This window comes from Apostichopus japonicus, chromosome 16 (assembly GCF_037975245.1).
Source record: "Apostichopus japonicus isolate 1M-3 chromosome 16, ASM3797524v1, whole genome shotgun sequence".
NCBI classification, from domain to species: domain Eukaryota; kingdom Metazoa; phylum Echinodermata; class Holothuroidea; order Aspidochirotida; family Stichopodidae; genus Apostichopus; species Apostichopus japonicus.
The window spans coordinates 32,799,361-32,817,115 of NC_092576.1; the positions used below are offsets into that span (position 1 = coordinate 32,799,361).

Sequence of the window (17,755 nt, forward strand, 5' to 3'; positions counted from 1 at the left end):
TCACATTTACTGAGAATGCAGGATAAATTCTTAAGACTGCATGCCGACTTGAAGAATGAGTAAAGGAGTGTTCACACTAAGGGAATTAATTTCCCTTGAGGACTTGAAGTACGGGTGCATTCTTAAATGTGAACAAGGCCAAGCTGCTGTTAAATGATTTTAGCCCATCATTTATGCAGTTTTTGACAAGTGTTTACCTAACTTTTCACTAACACTTTGATAGAATGTGGTTAGGTCATGTTAATGAAGTGTTTTTTCCAGAATAATTGACTGAATGTCCTCTTCAAATTTGTAAAAGGTTACAGGAATGTGACAGTCAGTTTCACTGCCAAAAGTGTAACCAACATGTACTGTAACTAGCAGTCAGAATGGCTAATGGCTACGCAATGTTAATCATTTCTTTGTGGTATAATATTTCATATGCAATTAGCCAAAACAGTGTGAATTTAACCAAATGATTTTGAATGGATACAGTATTGTCTCCAAGTTATCATGAATGGCAGCAAAAGCAGTCACAGCACTAGTATCATGAATGTCATTAAAATATTATCAACATATCCTTCTAATGTTTTTCATACTTTCCAAGGTAAGTTCTGTGTGTTTTAGCATGAATCAAGCCTTCTGGGTTGTGTAAACGTTTAGCGTCACCTCCGAAACAAAAGAGACTGAAGGTATATACAATATGTTGTATGTGAGATAATCATTTGCAATATGAGTGCCACAGTAAGAGACTTCAGCCCAATGTTTTCAATTGCTTTTTAAATGCCCTTATTTGCTTTACCTGACATTTACCTATTTTTTATAACATAAAACTATTGTATTCTGTGTTCTGTATTCTTTCACTTGTTTCACTAGTTGTACAGGTAGTTGACATACATTCTCTGCTACTTGGCAGAGATAATTTTTATTTAAATCAGTGTTTGATTAAAGATGTTATGAATATTCATTGAGTTTAAGTGTTTAATTATTTGTTAATTAGCAAAAAAGCCTTTACAACAACTTGTAAACATTTTTGTCACCTCCGAAACACATGTAAAATGTTAACGTCACCTCCGAAACGCGTAAGTGGGAAAATTCCAACTTTTGCAAAACTGCATGGATTTTTGTGCAACTTGGATTGGATATTAGCCCTCTGTGAGGAGACATTATTTAGGGTGTTTGACTTGGCCTTATCTTTTTATTAAATAGTTTAAAGTTAAAATTAAGAAAAACAATCCTTGATTTCCAATAAATTTTCAGTTAACATGGAAATATCTGCAATAGTAATAAAAAATTTCTGCCAAATCCTTTTCATTTTTAAGTAACATATAATGATAAGCATTTTAAAGTTTACTTGAAACAGAGTACTGTTTTAAGACTGTGTAAATATGGTTGCTTAAAAATATATCTTTTTGCTTAAAGTTTCCTAGAGTCATACAGTCACCGAAAAATTACACCCATAAACGTATATGTTTAAGCTCCGAAAAGTTGAAGTTACAAAAATTTGAACCCTTTAACATGTGATGTTAGTAAAAATTTTAATATATATGGTGTTTGAAATTTTGGCCCTGAGTGTACAAAAGTTACACCACTGATTGTGAAAATGACCGTATGTTATAGACTGTGCCTCGTGTATCATGGGGAGTAGATTGTTTTGTTCATGCGGAGGAGTCGGTTGGCTTAAGGTGTGTTTAACCAACCTTAATGTTACGGGGATATTTACCTACTTTTCTTGAACGTCTAAGATAATATTTCGCATAACTTTACCGATCCTTTACTGACTTACCTAATTAATTCTAGAGTGGAGCCAAAATAGTTTACTCCATGAAAAGTTTTTTGGAAACGTTCCAAAAAAGTTAAGGGTAAACACTGCAGTTGTAAACTGATGTACGTATAGTGCACGCTGTTCATTGTAAGGCAGTCTAGAAACGGGGCTTTGCCGAAAATAGTTTGTTTCATAATATCGACAGTTTTGTTGTAACTTTTTAAAGATTATAAAACAGATTTAATCTCTTTTCATTTTATCACGTAATATAGCTTCTCTAACTTGTCATTTTAAATTTTCATCAGTTTCCGTTTCATGACATTACAATTTAAGTTAATAAAGTTGTCAGTATTTTTTCGCTAATAACATTACTGTATTCCATGGATACCTTATAACTGCGTCACAAATTTAGCGGTATAGGCTAGATTCCCCAATTGACTTAGTGTGCTGTTAGGCAACCATGTGGTCGAAGATAACAGCAATACTGAAAGTATTCCATGGATATCTTATAACTGCGTCACAAATTCAGCAGTATAGGTTAGATTTCCCCCATTGTCCAGCAATGCATTTTCACTCGGCCTATAGACTGTCAGTGTCTGATCGACTGTTGTTACAACACCGTACAAAATGCATTGCACCGACATTTAGCCACAAGTCTCATTTGTTTTCTGGGTACATCATTAGAGACTAACGTTAGGTGACTTATTAGTGAACAGATTTTTTCTAACGATGTTGTAAAGTTAATATTTCGCGCATGTTTTTAAATTCATGTTTGGTTTGGGTGTTATTCAGAAACTATTTAATTAAATTGACTTTCGTTTTTAATGAAATATAATTTAGGCTCAATAATTCTTCAAAGCCTTCATTTTTTTTGGGTCGTCCGAAGGACTACCAAGCACACAACATTTTGAAAGATTTGGTAGTCCCACGTAATTTCTAGTCGTCACGGACGACCGGACGACCGTGAAAGTCCTACACTGGTTATATATGCCGAGCCGATATGTGGTATCAGGTTGCTCCACCACAAGTAAAGACGGATTTCTACTGCAAGCTTTTCCAAAAGATGTCAGAAATCAAAGAATTTGAACACAACTCGCTCAAAACACTACACATACACAACGTTACGATTGCCTGTAGGCCTATACTGTTGCCAAATTACTTGTTATAACCATAGCCTAGGCCTCCTTGATACAGCAAATGACGATTTTTTTTTGGGGTTACCTAATATTTTGCACAAAACTTAAAGCCAGTTGGTTTAAGAACAATCAATACTAGATCTGCAAGTTTTTTTGGGTGGTAAAACTAGCGTTGTGTTGTGATTTTACGTAACAGTTGGATGATACAATTACACAGGCTAGCTTGTTATACCAGGGAGCTGCTACTCTAACCCTGGTTATACAACGTCTATTAGTTAGGTCTAGACCCCATGTTACCACTACTACAGTAGTACTATATAGGGTTGCACTGTACAGAATGTCACATTTTCCTTCCACTGTAAGACACAAAATTCTAGAAGCTTCGCTACGAAGTTCAGTAGCAGGATCATCGACATTCGAGATAATTTAAATCATATAATGGTCTTAATAAGGGTGGTTTTGTTTATGCTCAACCGACCAGTTTCGGTTCAGGGTCATCCAACCGTTCTGCTCGGGGACTTCGATCGGCAGCGACGCGTCTCGGCCATCGGGATCGTTTTACAATTCTTCTGCAAGGGGCTCAATTGATAGGAAAAACACTGATATTATCTTCATCACCCTCGAAAACTATTTCCTCCTCTTCTTCCGCAAGAAAATAATTTTGTCAAAGCTTACGAATGTCCTGAGAGGTGAAGTCCTATTTCCTCGGAATCGGAAGATTTGGGAGAAGACATTTTCAATTGATGAGAAGAGTGTTGTGGTTACATACGTAGTAAACTGTATAACGCCGTATCGGTAAACAGCGGGGAGTCGGCTTTGGCTGAAATGATTTCTTTGATGACGTCAGATGAACTGCGGTGGGCAGCTTTGCTTTTTTAACGAGTGGCAGCTCGAGAGGTCTCTAGGGATACTTTGACAGCGAATTTCTGGTGTTTGAAGCCGTATTTATGGAAAGTTGTGCATGGGTGGTGTTGTAGTAATGTAGATAAACCATTCCAAGACATGAACATTTTTCATTTCATAACCTCTTTAAGTGTTACAAGTTCTCATGTGTGCCATTGACTTATTCAGCATTATTACGAAGCAGTCCGGGACGCAATGCTTTGGCCAGGGACTCAAAATCTTCAAATTGCTTGCGTCCTGCAAACTAGGTCAACGGAACACATAATAAAACACATTTTTCAATGAACTTCTCTGTTTTATATTTTTTAAAAACACAACTTCTTCTGACAAGAATAAAAAGTTCTCCCACTGCTACATTGAATTTGTTTTAAAATAAATATATCATAACAATCAATCGCAAGGTACAGTACATGCCCTAAGGATTTCCAAAACTCCATCACGGAGATTTTCATGCTTAATATAGACAATGATGCTTTACCAAAATGTCTGTGACTTGATTGGCTAATAGTCCCTACCGATTGTCTGGAGACATTCTTGCATTTGAAGTGCTCAATGAACAAAAAGTAAGTTGTTTAATAACAATTACTTGCAGCGTTACTTTCCCCTGTGAAGATATAACGATGCTTGTGGTATAGGCTATCATATGTGTGCACTTTAATATAACGTTAGGCCTTGCTGTCTCATTTTTTTTATGTACATTTTGACAACAATCACTGGTGGTACGAAGATGCACTTTAATTGTTTCTGAGACTATCAGGTAATATTTTAATCATTGTTTTGATCAGAAAATGAGTTGAGACAATCTATGAATTTTGTGGGAAGCTAACATCTCTGGTCCTGAAAAGGATGTTTCATCTCACAGTATGCTTCTTCTCTCTGCGTTAGGAGTTGCTAATGTAAAATGTGCATTCATACCACAGTAGTTTTGTTGAATTTCTTTTCGCGGTCCAATTGACCACGTGCTAAAGTTTATTTTGGAGCAACATTCGTGTGTAAACTTCTGTACTTAAGAACATTGAAGTTTGGTTTTTTAATCGACATTGCGTAAAAAGCTATTCACATAGGCCTACTGTAATTTTCGTACAGATGATTGTTTGCAAAGAGCCCAGGATAAATGTTGGATCAGCTACTATGGAGTTGGGGAGTAGGGAAACAAGGGCGGATGAAGGAGGGCGCTGGGGGCAAAAATTGTTTGAAACCGCAGGGTGGCGCAAGGAGGAGCGGGGCGGGCCGCCCCTGTCAAACAGGGAAGCTAACTAAGGCACTGAGCCATCTGCCCTATATAGTGTGTATAACATTCACAAAGTATAGTCAGTGATACCACACTACCCTAGTAACAGTAGGAAATACAATGAACGCAACTGGTGTTCGATCGGGACGCAAGCTTTTTTTACAGGACGCAAACTTTTTGGGGGGCTTGCGTCTCTGGGATGAATTTTTTTTCTGAAACAACATATTAATGTTATTGTTTATTAATTTTAGTCATACGTGGAACATTTACACATCGATGTTTCTTTTTTTCTTCAGAGAAGAAAATATTTCTGATAGAAGGTCTCAAAAGGACATATAAAGTGCAATATGATGCGATTCAACCGCTACCATATGTTAAAGATAGACTTTATTGTGTGGACAAGGTCTTTGTAGAAGGGGGCTTTGAAGTTTGTCTGGCCCCAGAGCTAACGCGAGGCACCAGAGGATCATGGGAGCGTTTAGAATCTTACAAAAGTATTTATACTGACTTGCGGTTTAAATCCAAGAGACGCATTATACAAGGAGAGCCCGGGTATGGTAAGTCGACGTTAACCCTTCAGCTGGCCTATGATTGGTGCAATGACGTATCCAATTCCCCGATAAACAATGTAGAAATACTAATTCTTCTTCGGCTAAGACAACTAGGAAGCACAAATTCTCTGTTTAGGGCGATTAAGTCATTTCTTCTCTTCCAAGAACCCCGTGTTAAACAACATGAGATTGCAAAGATCATTCACAGTTGCTCGTCCGTCCACATTATTTTGGATGGATATGACGAGTATCCTGGCAGGGATAGCAATGATAATGATGATGTACACAGGATTATCAAGATGGAACTGTTTGCAGACTTTGATGTCAGCTTAACAACAAGATATCTTCCAGAAAGTCTCAGACAAGAAACTAAGAGAGCCAAACTAACCGGGTTCGATGACAAAGCTAAGGATGAGTACATCCGCAAGGCTGTAGTAGGTAACAACGATGAGGCAGTGGAAAAAATAAAACAACGGCTCTACGAAAACTCCATCCTTTCTGATCTTTGTCAGGTACCTCTCATATTTGTGATGTTTGCCCACATGGCTCATGATCAGAGAGACTTCATGAAATTCAAGTCAGTCACACAGTTCTTCAAACACATATTTAGATGTTTTTACGAACATCTGAAACAGAAATTTAAAGACAATAGAAACAACGTCATCTATCTTCATGCAATGGAACATCATGAGTTAGACAAAATAGCTTTTGAAGGATTAAACAAGGAAAACCAACAATTGTCATGGATTAAGACCGAATTTTGTGAAAGAGTCGGGCCAGAATCTTATCACCAGTATATTTTAATTGGCATTTTGGTCGAAGAAGATGTAGTGAGCGATGATTCTACTGTAGACAATGTGTTGTTTACAACGGAGGTCCGTTTCTATCATAAGCTATTCTGTGAATGGTATGCAGCCCACCACCTTGTCACTCTTCTAAAGAATGCATACGATATCAACGAAACGCTCAGGTTCTTAGATCCAGTTGATCTTCAGTACCTGTTCAGATTTGCCTGTGGTCTGGATCCTGATGCTGGAAAGATACTGATCAACCATTTGAAGAGATTACCAGGCGGGGATACTTTTGCCATCCTCTGTATCTTGGAACAAACTGGTGACGTGAAAGAAATTATGGATTCGGTTAAAGAGCTCTGCTCGCGTGACGTTAAGATAAAAAGAGGTGACAGCGCTCTTCTTCAAAGATCAACGACACAGTTGCTGGAGATTGCATCTAACAATGATGTAAGTTGGCTAATAACAAACAGTCTCTCATAATTTAAAGAAGAGAGTAACCTAAATAACCAAGTTTTTCTTTTCTGCATATCTGAACAAAAAATGGGCATTTCGTACTGTAGAGAGACCTTGTATCAAAGGCTTCGAGTGTATTGTAACTTTTCTTTCTAATGATGGAAATGATAGCGCAGTGAATTGACTTTGATAAATTAGTCAATTTGTTGTAGTTATACATTCAAAAGTTCTGAAACAATGTAACAAATGTCGTACTCATACCCAGTCTGATCATTGAAAACCATGCAATATATGTCAATGAGTGTTTAGGTTATTTTTTACTACACCTAAGGTAGGAACTGTTTACTATTTTTATAATGTTGTTTTTCTTTATTCGCAAGTCCATTGACAGTCATTGAAAAGTGTATGATTTAAACCGCTTTAATATTTAATAGATTGAAAGAAGTAGGATGGTTTTCCTAGCTAATGAATAAACAGCGGTTTTTCCAGGAAAATTGCAAAGGTTGTCGTATATTAAAACTGATTAGAAAAATATCTGCATGTGCCAAATTGCGCTAAAACTCTAGTTCACGTTCATTATTTGACACCAAATCAATCTGATGATGTTGAGAAAATTGAATATATATACTTCAACATAAAGGCATGACGTGTAAATGCTTTGGAATTTTAGAATGATTTTACGGTTAAGAATATATACCAAGTTCTTCAAGAATTTAAGTAAAAGTTAAACGTGATTGAAATTAACCTGGAACAGCAAGCCATTTATGTCAGATGAAATTGTTTAATCGTGTAAGTTACTGCTTTAACAGTATGTAACCTCAGTTATCATTACCAACGCATTATCAGCAACGGATAATTTCCAATGGGATGGTCAAAACAGTAATTGGGTTATTTTTCTGTAAACATAAAACTACATAATGAAATGTTGAATGTCACGTGAATGTCATCTCGTACATAAATTTTAACTTCTGAAGCATCCTTTCTTGTCTCCGTCACAGATTCCAATATCTTGTTTACACCTCGAGTACTCTTCCATCAAGTTTGAAGGTGACACTATTATACTACACAGCAGGATACCTTTACCAATACTTCCGACTCTAGAAAAGATGCACATAGCTGGAAGTAATGCAAAGGATGGTGACACGGAGACATTGCCAGGAATAGTTTCCTATAGAAATATATTTCGACGACTTGGTGATGCACAAAGTGCAAATCAGGAGACATTAACAGAAAAGGATATTTTGAATTTGTTTCGCTATGGAATGAAATGTCGACATATAAAGGAGCTGATGTAAGTAAAATTCAAGACGTTTACCTTAACGGATGTGGAGAGAGTTTAAGGTTGTCGCATAAACATTGTAAATTACGTATACAACTGATTCATTCATTTGAGGACGTTCATTTTATGGAGGATGGTTCAGATCATGCTTCTACAGACATACGTATAATGCACATATATTTTGGTCATCAAATTAATTCCTTTACTGAGTGTTGCACCCGTGGCTATTTTTAATGATTTCATTTAGTAGTTAAGTTAATAATTTACAAAAAGCTACTAATTTAAAGGAGGTATTATCTCACGAAAATGTTGAACTTCCTAGTTGGCCTATGACGTTACTATAACTTCAAGGACTAATAACTTGTGGTCTATAGCTTTATTTATTACTGTTAGGCTAGGTATCTTAAGAACTTCTATGATGAATCACGCAAAGCGGAAGTCATCGTCTTCCCAATTGCTAGCTTCACTATGAAATATTTTCTGCTACTGTTGGGCACTATCTGTGTCTTACAAGGACATTCTTTATTTATTTGGTCATTGAATCTACTGTTTAATCACATAGAAATGTCATTTGTTCCGCAATATTGACGTATGGTTGTAACTTGCAATGTTAGCATATGTGCAATTACAAGTACTTTACTTATAAATATTGCAGGCAAGTAAAGAAAACTTAGTCTTAGCTGATGTACAGTATATAGTGTTGATGGATAGACAGATTTTGCAGTACAGAAACTTTGCTCCGCCAATCACTAGCAATAGCTATCAAATAAATAAGACATTAAAGCCCGATCTGAACTACCGCCAGATAGCACGGGATAGCTAATGCATTAACTTCCCATCATCACAGTCTAACAGTAAAACAACTCAAGCTAAACATTTAAATCCTATTACTTGTAAGCATATTCTGTCTTAATTTTCATTACGTGCATATTTGCACACACTAACAAAATATCGCAAGTGGCTGTTTGTATTTAACTGGTTCGTTGGAAGTCATACCAATCACAATCAATCTTTTCTCATTTTCAGGTCTAGTCAACTTCAGCTGCCAGCTTCCGTCACACCTGAGGCAATTACACAAATAATGAAGTCTCGTAATATTAGAGGTAAATAAAAGGGAATGGACATTATTAACTGATTACATTTTTGTTTGTTCATCTCATTAAGTAATGTTTACCAACTGAAAACTATCAAGTACGACATATGTAAAGTATACATACCTAAGATACATTCCGGATGAAACATTCAGATGTTAACAAACTGACTTTCAACAGCATAGAGCAGCGATATGTATTTAGCTATTTATTGTGATACCATAATTTGTATTTCGTTCTCTGTATATTTTCATGTAGTTCGTTGGCGTCCATTCGACATCGACTTTCATTTGGATCTTCAGAATGGTCACTGGGAGGTAAGGGTTTGAGAGCGTTATTTCATCATCTAAGATCCATAACCAATGTTATGCAGAAGATATCTTGAGTATATACATGTGTGCATGTTTGTTATTCCTTGCTGAAATGAGTGAGTGACACTTGAGTGTGTGTGCAAGTTTATCAACAAGGGAATACTTGATGGGAGGTAAGATTTTAGGGGCGTTATTTCGTCATCTAATACCATAACCAATGATTCATATTTTGAGTACATATATATATATATATATATATCACTTAATATACATAACTAAAATACCATCATACTGCTACTCAGGGTTTCACGGGTACGGCTTGCGTACCGATCATCAGGCAACTGAACTGGTTAACAAAGGCCATCTCGGTTTCAGTCGTGTGTGTTTACGGTTGCCATGGTGAAAGCGTGATAACAGCTCTGATATTTTGTAAATGCATCTGTCCTTCGACGGTACTATGGCCAGCTTCTCTTCCATGCATAGATTGCATGCTCCTGATTCGCGTTGGTGTGTGTCGGATTGCTTCAATATGTTCCATTCAATAGTATTATCACTCCCCTTACTTTTCAATGCCCAGATATGCTTGGAAAGTTCTGTCTCCTTTTCATATTTTTTGTTGCGAAACGACTTTGTGTGGTTGCGGTACCTAGATTTAAAATCGCCCCCGGTGAGCCCAACGTATGACCACGAATCGGGACCGGAAGTGACGGTGGCTTCGTACACAATTGAATTGGCTAAGCACTCTCCATGCAGAGGGTAGGCTCCTTTATCTCTGCAGTTGCAAGTTTTCCCGCATTATTCTGGTGTTGTGGGACTTGATGATGGAATCCATGTTTTTCATGCAACTGTAGCTCACTTTCATCGTATATATATATATAAATATATATATATATATATATATATATATATATATATATATATGCTAATATGTTAAGATTCCTTGCAAATAAGGCAATATCCATACATTGGCAATAAAACATTAACAAACAATACAATTCACTTCACATCATTAGTGAAAGTTGGACATATATCAAACTAGAGAACGGAGCAAATGCAATGAGATCAAAGCGGATGAGATGAAAAGTCATTGTGCTCATAACATGTGAGTGAGTTGTAGTATTACATAACATTTTGCTTATTATGACAATGGCAAGTTTAGAATTAGAAGCAACATATATACAAATTTTGTGCTTTCTGTGCATACTGCAATAAGATGACTGAACCCATATACTGTTTAAATAATAACATCTCTGTAATTTTGAAATGAAAAGTACTGGCAACAAGTTCCACAATATTATATTAAATAAGTTTTGTTCAGTCTGTAAATATATTATTAAATGTAATCTTACAGACTTACAAAAAGTATATAAAATATTTCTGAAACATGTTGCCAGTAACGTGGACTGTAAAATGACAGATTATTTACGTTTATTATCTCCGGCTATGTTAGGACCTGTGACAACACCCTCTGTTAACATCGAGGATCTTCATTCAGTAACTATTCATTACTTTAAGCTCGCAAGGTGAATCAAGCATCGCTAAAAACACTATACATAGAACAATGTAATGCATGGAGTTACATCATATCTATGTTAGACTTAAAGTTGGTTAATTTCTATCGTTCGGTGGTCATCACTCCTTCTATAGATTATAGGGAGTAGACTAAAAATCAAGTTGATTATAAAGTTGTTGAGCAATGCAATGTATTTTGAATGGAATGTATTACACTTTTGGAAGGGTATCCTCTGTTTTGTGTCTTAATCGATATCTGCATCCCACCTGACATAAGAGCACAATTTTTGGTAGCTAGAAATATTCAGCAACAGCAAATATGCAAATTGAAAAGGTTACATATAACGTTATAAATTTAAAATGGCATAAAATGTAAGCAAAGAAAGGCTAGATACATAAATCAGACCCTAGTAACCTGGTGATAGAAGATGGTAAAACCGATATGCAAAATATGCTATACCTCATAATTCAGCGAGGATGCTCTCATTATAACGGTATTGTTTTTTTTATTTTTTGGCAATGTCAAGTCACCAACGTAACGGTGGATGGTCTCATCATTTTGGGTTTGTATTAATTACAAACAGTGTTTCTTATATGATTTTTTAGGAACCATTTCTTTTATAGACAACGTTGGATGAATTAAACAACGAAACAGATGATAGAATAAAAATAGAACCAAGGTGCAGCCCTATATTTTCAATTATTTGTCAAACTTGCAAGTGTAACGTCTGGCAGAATCCGGTATGCATGTTATTTAATCATTGTCAAGTACCTGTTTTGTAGTAGTTTGGGCAAATTCGTCATATCATGGGTTGAAATAACTTATTTCTACTCTCCTAGATAATAACAAGTGATTCTTAGAGCAAACAATATAACCAAAAAACGAAATTGGTAAAATGTACTCTATCAATTAGCTAAGATAAAGTTACTTTACACGGATATGAATATTAGTGAATCCGATCTATAATAATTGTTTCACCCATTATTTTTCGAATCGATGACGATCGTGTCTAAAACTCTTTACAGATTGTCGTATATTTATTATATGAAAAAAAAAGATGTGTGACTGATGAGACTGGGAAGCTTAAAGTCTCAATATGTGTTTGCTAATGAATTCCGGAAAACAAAATTCTGAAGTAGATGCAATGTTTCTTATTCAAAATGTACTCTGACCAGGTGAGAATAATGGAGAAAAGCTGTCGCAATTGAAAGAAATAAATTTATTTCTTATGCCCATATGGCGCGAACGATTCACCGTAAAAACACTGCGACCGCCCATATCAGCGTGCTTATGACACAAATGTAACTAATATATATATACTCGTATTGTCCACTATTTTTAACCAATTCGACGGGGGAAACGTCTGAAAACACCTGTTTAATTATTTCAATTGAATGAAATGACAACATTTCTAGAGCTACATCGGTAAGACTGAAAGAAATATACTATTCAAGAGACCCAATAAGGATAGCCACGAAAGTGAAAGTAAGATAGCATAACAGTCGTAAACAAAACGGAGATATTTGATTGGGGCACGATCTTTTGTGAGTGGTTGGCACATTTTCATTGAAGTTTGTAGAATCTACGGACTGGTTAAAAAAAATTGGTCAATTTTATTCAGCTCAAAAATGTTTAAGGACAGATTAATCAATAAAAATAGTGAATATTAGTATAACATTGTGTAAAACGTTGTCATTTTTACTGAGCTGTTAGGGCAGTAAGCTGGAAAGGTCTAAGTTTAAATTTGACTAACACACATTGAGACTTTTAAATCAGCAGCTGTTACCATGCTCCACATTGTCGTCACTGTTATCAATGGGTCTAAATAAACACATTTGGAAGGAAACGTGACAAAATGAACTTTGGCAAATCGATTGTTGTTACTGCGTCACACTCTGACAGCTCATGTACAGAAGACAATCCAGAATATACACAAATATGTTTTGTAATTTTAAATCTATCGGCTACAGCACAATCGGTGTATATAATATATTTATGAATCTTACTTTATGTTTGATTAAAATAAGTCTATAAAGATAAATAGAAAGGTCTCACCGACTGTGTTTGGTAAGGGTATTAACCTTTATGGACCGGCTTTTTGCAGACATTTGTTGTAATGATTGATGTGGTTGGTGAGTTGTGAAATGCTGCTTACCTGTAAGGGTCCTGGTGACCACAGTTAAAGGTAAAACTTAAATGGTGCATATTCTTAGGATGATATAGAATATATGTTATGTCGTTAAATAAGTCTAACATGAAGGTTTTGGTAATAAATACCTTTGAATTTAAAAATAAAACCCCCATCTGACTATTCCACCTTTGGACGCCTCACCAAAGGCCCCATCAAATTGGACACCCACCCATTTGCTCCTGTCACTGACAATTGTTATCCTGACAAAATAATTGCTATTTTATTTTCTTGAATTTCTTAACGCTTTTGCATACCGTATTTTGTTATGATTACCTGTTTTATCATGCTACCTATTGTCTTGCCATTCTCTGTAGGTTAAGTTTATTAAATTCAGGTGAATAAACAACAAATATTAATCCCGTTGTGTTTCACTCAGTGACATTAATGTCATGTTATACAATCTTCTGCAGCAATGAAATTGGTGTAGTTATATATTTTTGGTTCCTTGCTTTGCGTTCAACTTGGCGTGCGTTTGTATGTGTGTGTGTATGTGACGCTTGGCTTGTGTACACGATATCTCAATAAGGAAATGATGTATCATGATCAAACTTGGTGGGTGGATAGACCATAGTAAGAGGAAGATCCGCAAAGGTCACCAAAGGTCAGTTAGATGCCAAAAACCAATATAATGAAAACAGCAATAATTCCCATTGACAGGGTCCGACATGGTTGATATTTTGGGAGTAGCTGTGAATGGGGTAAGGGATCGTTTCCAAACATAACGGTAATGTGATGGAAGGTCAACAGAGGTCAAATAATGATAAAAAACTAGTATTTTTGCGATGAGAACATTTTGAGAACAAACTGTCCGTTAGGGTTGGGAGTTGCTTCAATGTAATCCAATTGTGGACCCGCATGTGGGTGACCCTTGACCTCAATTTGACCTATGTTGACCTTATGTGTTTTGGGGATTTTCACAGATTTGATGCCATTTTCAGATGTCAAAAGTACCTTCTGATCATAAATACTAATAGGTTGACCCCGTGTGACCTTTGTGTGCGAAGTTATACGAGGTCAAAGTTAATTTTCAGACATTTAATGCAATAACTCCCAGTTCCAAGGTGTGACACGGTTTATACAGTATTTGTGGACAAGTTGCAAACGGTATAGGGGGATAATTTTCAAACTTACACGTCATGTGGTCCGAGGTCACCAAAGGTCAATTAATGTTAAAAAACTAGTATTTTGTAGGGAGAAAATGGGCAAAGAAAAAAATGTCTGAATTTTTATAGTTTGATGCTATAGTCATGTCTCACCGATCAAAAATGTCAACATGTTGACCCAAGGTGACCTTTGTGTGTTAAGTTATATGAGGTCAAAGTTAATCTTCAGACATTTAGTGCAATAACTCCCAGTTCCGAGGTGTGACACGGTTGATATTTTTGGACAAGTTGCAAATGGTATAGGGGAATATTTTCAAACTTAATGGTCATGTGATCCGAGGTCTCCAAAGGTCAATTAATGTTAAAAAACTAGTATTTTGGGGGGAGAAAATGGGCAAAGAAAAAAATGTCTGAATTTTTATAGTTTGATGCTATATTCACGTCTCACCGATCAAAAATGTCAACATGTTGACCCAAGGTGACCTTTGTGTGTTAAGTTATATGAGGTCAAGGTTAATCTTCAGACATTTAGTGCAATAACTCCCAGTACCAAGGTGTGACACGGTTGATATTTTTGGACAAGTTGCAAATGGTATAGGGGAATATTTTCAAATGTAACGGTCATGTGATCCGAGGTCACCAACGGTCAGTTAATGATGCTCTATTTAGGTCCCACCGATCAAAAATGTCAATTGGTTGACCTCCGGGTGACCTTTGTGTGTGAAGTTATGTATACAAGTTCAAAGTTGTGACACGGTTGACAAGTTGTGAATGGGGTGGTGGAACATTTTCAAACTTAACGGTCATGTCATCTGAGGTCACCAATGTTATCATATCTGTTGACCCGCTTGTAGGTGACCTTATATTTCTTACATTTTCAACGCCATATTTAGATCTCAAGAGTGCCTTTTGATCAAAAATCCGATCATAATTGTGATCACAAAAGTATTGGCTATAGTGTTGGTTACTTTATGGGTACATGTAGGACCACAAAATACTTGGACTATTTGAGCCCAATCTTGCTATGATAATATTATGTGTATTGTCATAGCAAGGAACCACAGTGCCCTTGGGCTCTTGTTCTTACTTTTAATTAAACATAATACAGAGATGTTTTTTTCACCTAACGGGTAGAAAATGATTGTACCCTGTCAATTGAATAACTAAGTCATCGATGTAGATTCTGCATTTATATACCAAATTCAGTTGCACATATTTGTTACATCATGCGACTTTTGTTACATACTTTTGTTACATTCTTTTGTTACATACTTTTGTTACATTCAGTTGCACATATTTGTTACATATTTGCACATATGCACATATGATGCACATATTTGTTACATCATGCGACATTTGTTACATCATGCGACTTTTTTCATCTCGTTATATTTGTTCTACGCTAAGGTTGATGACATTCAGGTGTTGGAAAATATTCGTTGCAGTACTGTATCTATCGATGGCGAAAACAGCAAGTTACAACAGAGGTCAACTGTACAGCTCCTTCATGTGGCACACAGACATAATGTAAGTGTATTCAAGAGTTAAAGGGCATTCTAAAAACGAAAATTAATTTTCCCAGATTGACTTAGTAGGGGCTTTGATTAATTGGAATTGTTTTCCAGCTGGTTCTATCAGATTCGTAACGTTTGGAATACATGAATGACTTACAACTGTCTAACATAATAACTTTTAATTTCAGAAGCGGAAATGATATCGTTGGTCATTCTGGACTAAACCGCTTATTCAAAACATATTCCAGACTTTTCAATCAGAGACAATACTGCTATTAATATACAGTAGATGCACCGTGAGCATCATGATTTTTATGACGGATAGTCTAAAAAAGTGTCATTTAACGTCAATATAAAAACTAAAAACATAATATGGAGATTTAATTATGAAAGAATCGATTTAAACTATGGACAGTTTTCAAATATATTGTCAAAATAACGGCGTGAACAGCAACATTTATACAGAAATTAAAATTACGAAAGGACATGATAAGAAAAGCACCAGGTTGTCCAAAGTTTTGGTGAAAGGGTGGTCTTTTTGGAAATATTTGAAGTTTGAAAATGAGAAGTTGAAATCATAGGGTCGAAGTTACGAGAAACAAGTGCAATCCTCGCTATAAAACAATTTTAATGTGAATCTAATCTAATAATATAAGTTCAGTCTCTTCACTTCCAGTAGCTTTAATAGTAAAGATATTATCATTCTTCTGATTTTGTTTGGCTTTTACCGTTCTTATGTTTATGTCGTCATTTTTATGCTATAATTTTACTTGAATATTCTTACAATTTCATGTTTCTTTTTTCAATGTTTACTCCTTCAATAATAAAGGAAAGTTAAGATCGATTATAATATGTACATTGTGTATAGTCTGTGTATAGAAAGCTCAATTTGGAATTAAGATTTGCGGTAAAAATTGATGCATTCATCACTCTGCTGAAATTTCGAGTTTAATTTGCCATGACATACTGATTGTGACAGTTAAACGATCGTGATGATATGAATACAATAGTACGGTTATAGTTAATTGCTACTGTAGGGCACGTCTGCGTCATCCATCCTCCTGAATAGCAAACCATCATTAAATATATCTTGCTAAAGATAATTAGATCCCATGTTGGGTATGCAAAAGAAACGTCTTTGCTGGTTTGCTTTCAACAAGGAAGATAAAAAACGTTTTATTTCCTTCCTAACAGATACCGATATGCTCTTTACTGTTCAGCAAATCGTTTAAGACGGTTGATAATGGAACCATTATATTAAATAATGGGATACAACTAACCAAACTGCCACCATTACAGAAGATACATGATGTGGATAACAACCGTTGCAATGCAATCACAGATCAGGATATTGCTAACATATTGCTATGTGTAATTAAAGGTCAACATTTTAATGAAATATGGTAAGAAAACTACTCAATAATTGATGAAATAAGCTACATCACTATATGAAAAATTGATACTTTTTCGTGGTGCCTTGTGTATAACTGTCAATGCGAAATCAACTTCTAAAATATTTATCTTGCGGGACTGAGTTTTAAAGTTCTTTAAAAATGTATGATAAATCATTCATAAGTTAATTTACTTTTAAGCATCGGTATTGGTCATACGTCATATAAATGACGATCAACACTATTCGTTGCCAGAGAAGTTAAGCTGTATTTTTAAGGTTAATTGTTTACGTTTGGTCCTTAATACTTTTACTATTTCAGTTTGCTACGGCTAAATTTGATTACAAGTATCGGAAACATTATAGCACTTTAAGGTTTGTATGTAAAAAAGCAAAAGGCAAAAGAGTTACCTTACATCATAGTCAGGAACTAGGTCATGAATATTTCGGTAAATCTACATATTTCATCTTTCACCAGAATAGAAATTATATTACTTCGAGAAACAAAACCATTAATTTAGTATGAAAAAGTTAACTGTTATGATTTATAA

At 35.5% G+C, this 17,755-nt stretch overlaps 1 protein-coding gene across 5 annotated transcripts in view; it reads left to right on the top strand.

The window, feature by feature from the left end:
* LOC139982127 (uncharacterized) overlaps positions 1-17,755 on the top strand; it is an 86,112-nt gene that overhangs the window by 17,073 nt on the left and 51,284 nt on the right. For 4 of the 5 annotated variants that reach the window (XM_071994713.1, XM_071994710.1, XM_071994711.1 and 1 more), the window contains exons 4-9: positions 5,311-6,806; positions 7,811-8,103; positions 9,118-9,194; positions 9,441-9,499; positions 15,708-15,827; positions 17,009-17,217. In XM_071994713.1, the coding sequence (XP_071850814.1) occupies positions 5,311-6,806; positions 7,811-8,103; positions 9,118-9,194; positions 9,441-9,499; positions 15,708-15,827; positions 17,009-17,217 (2,254 nt within the window). The remainder of the gene's footprint in view (positions 1-5,310; positions 6,807-7,810; positions 8,104-9,117; positions 9,195-9,440; positions 9,500-15,707; positions 15,828-17,008; positions 17,218-17,755) is intronic. The other variant, XM_071994714.1, reaches the window with a different exon arrangement.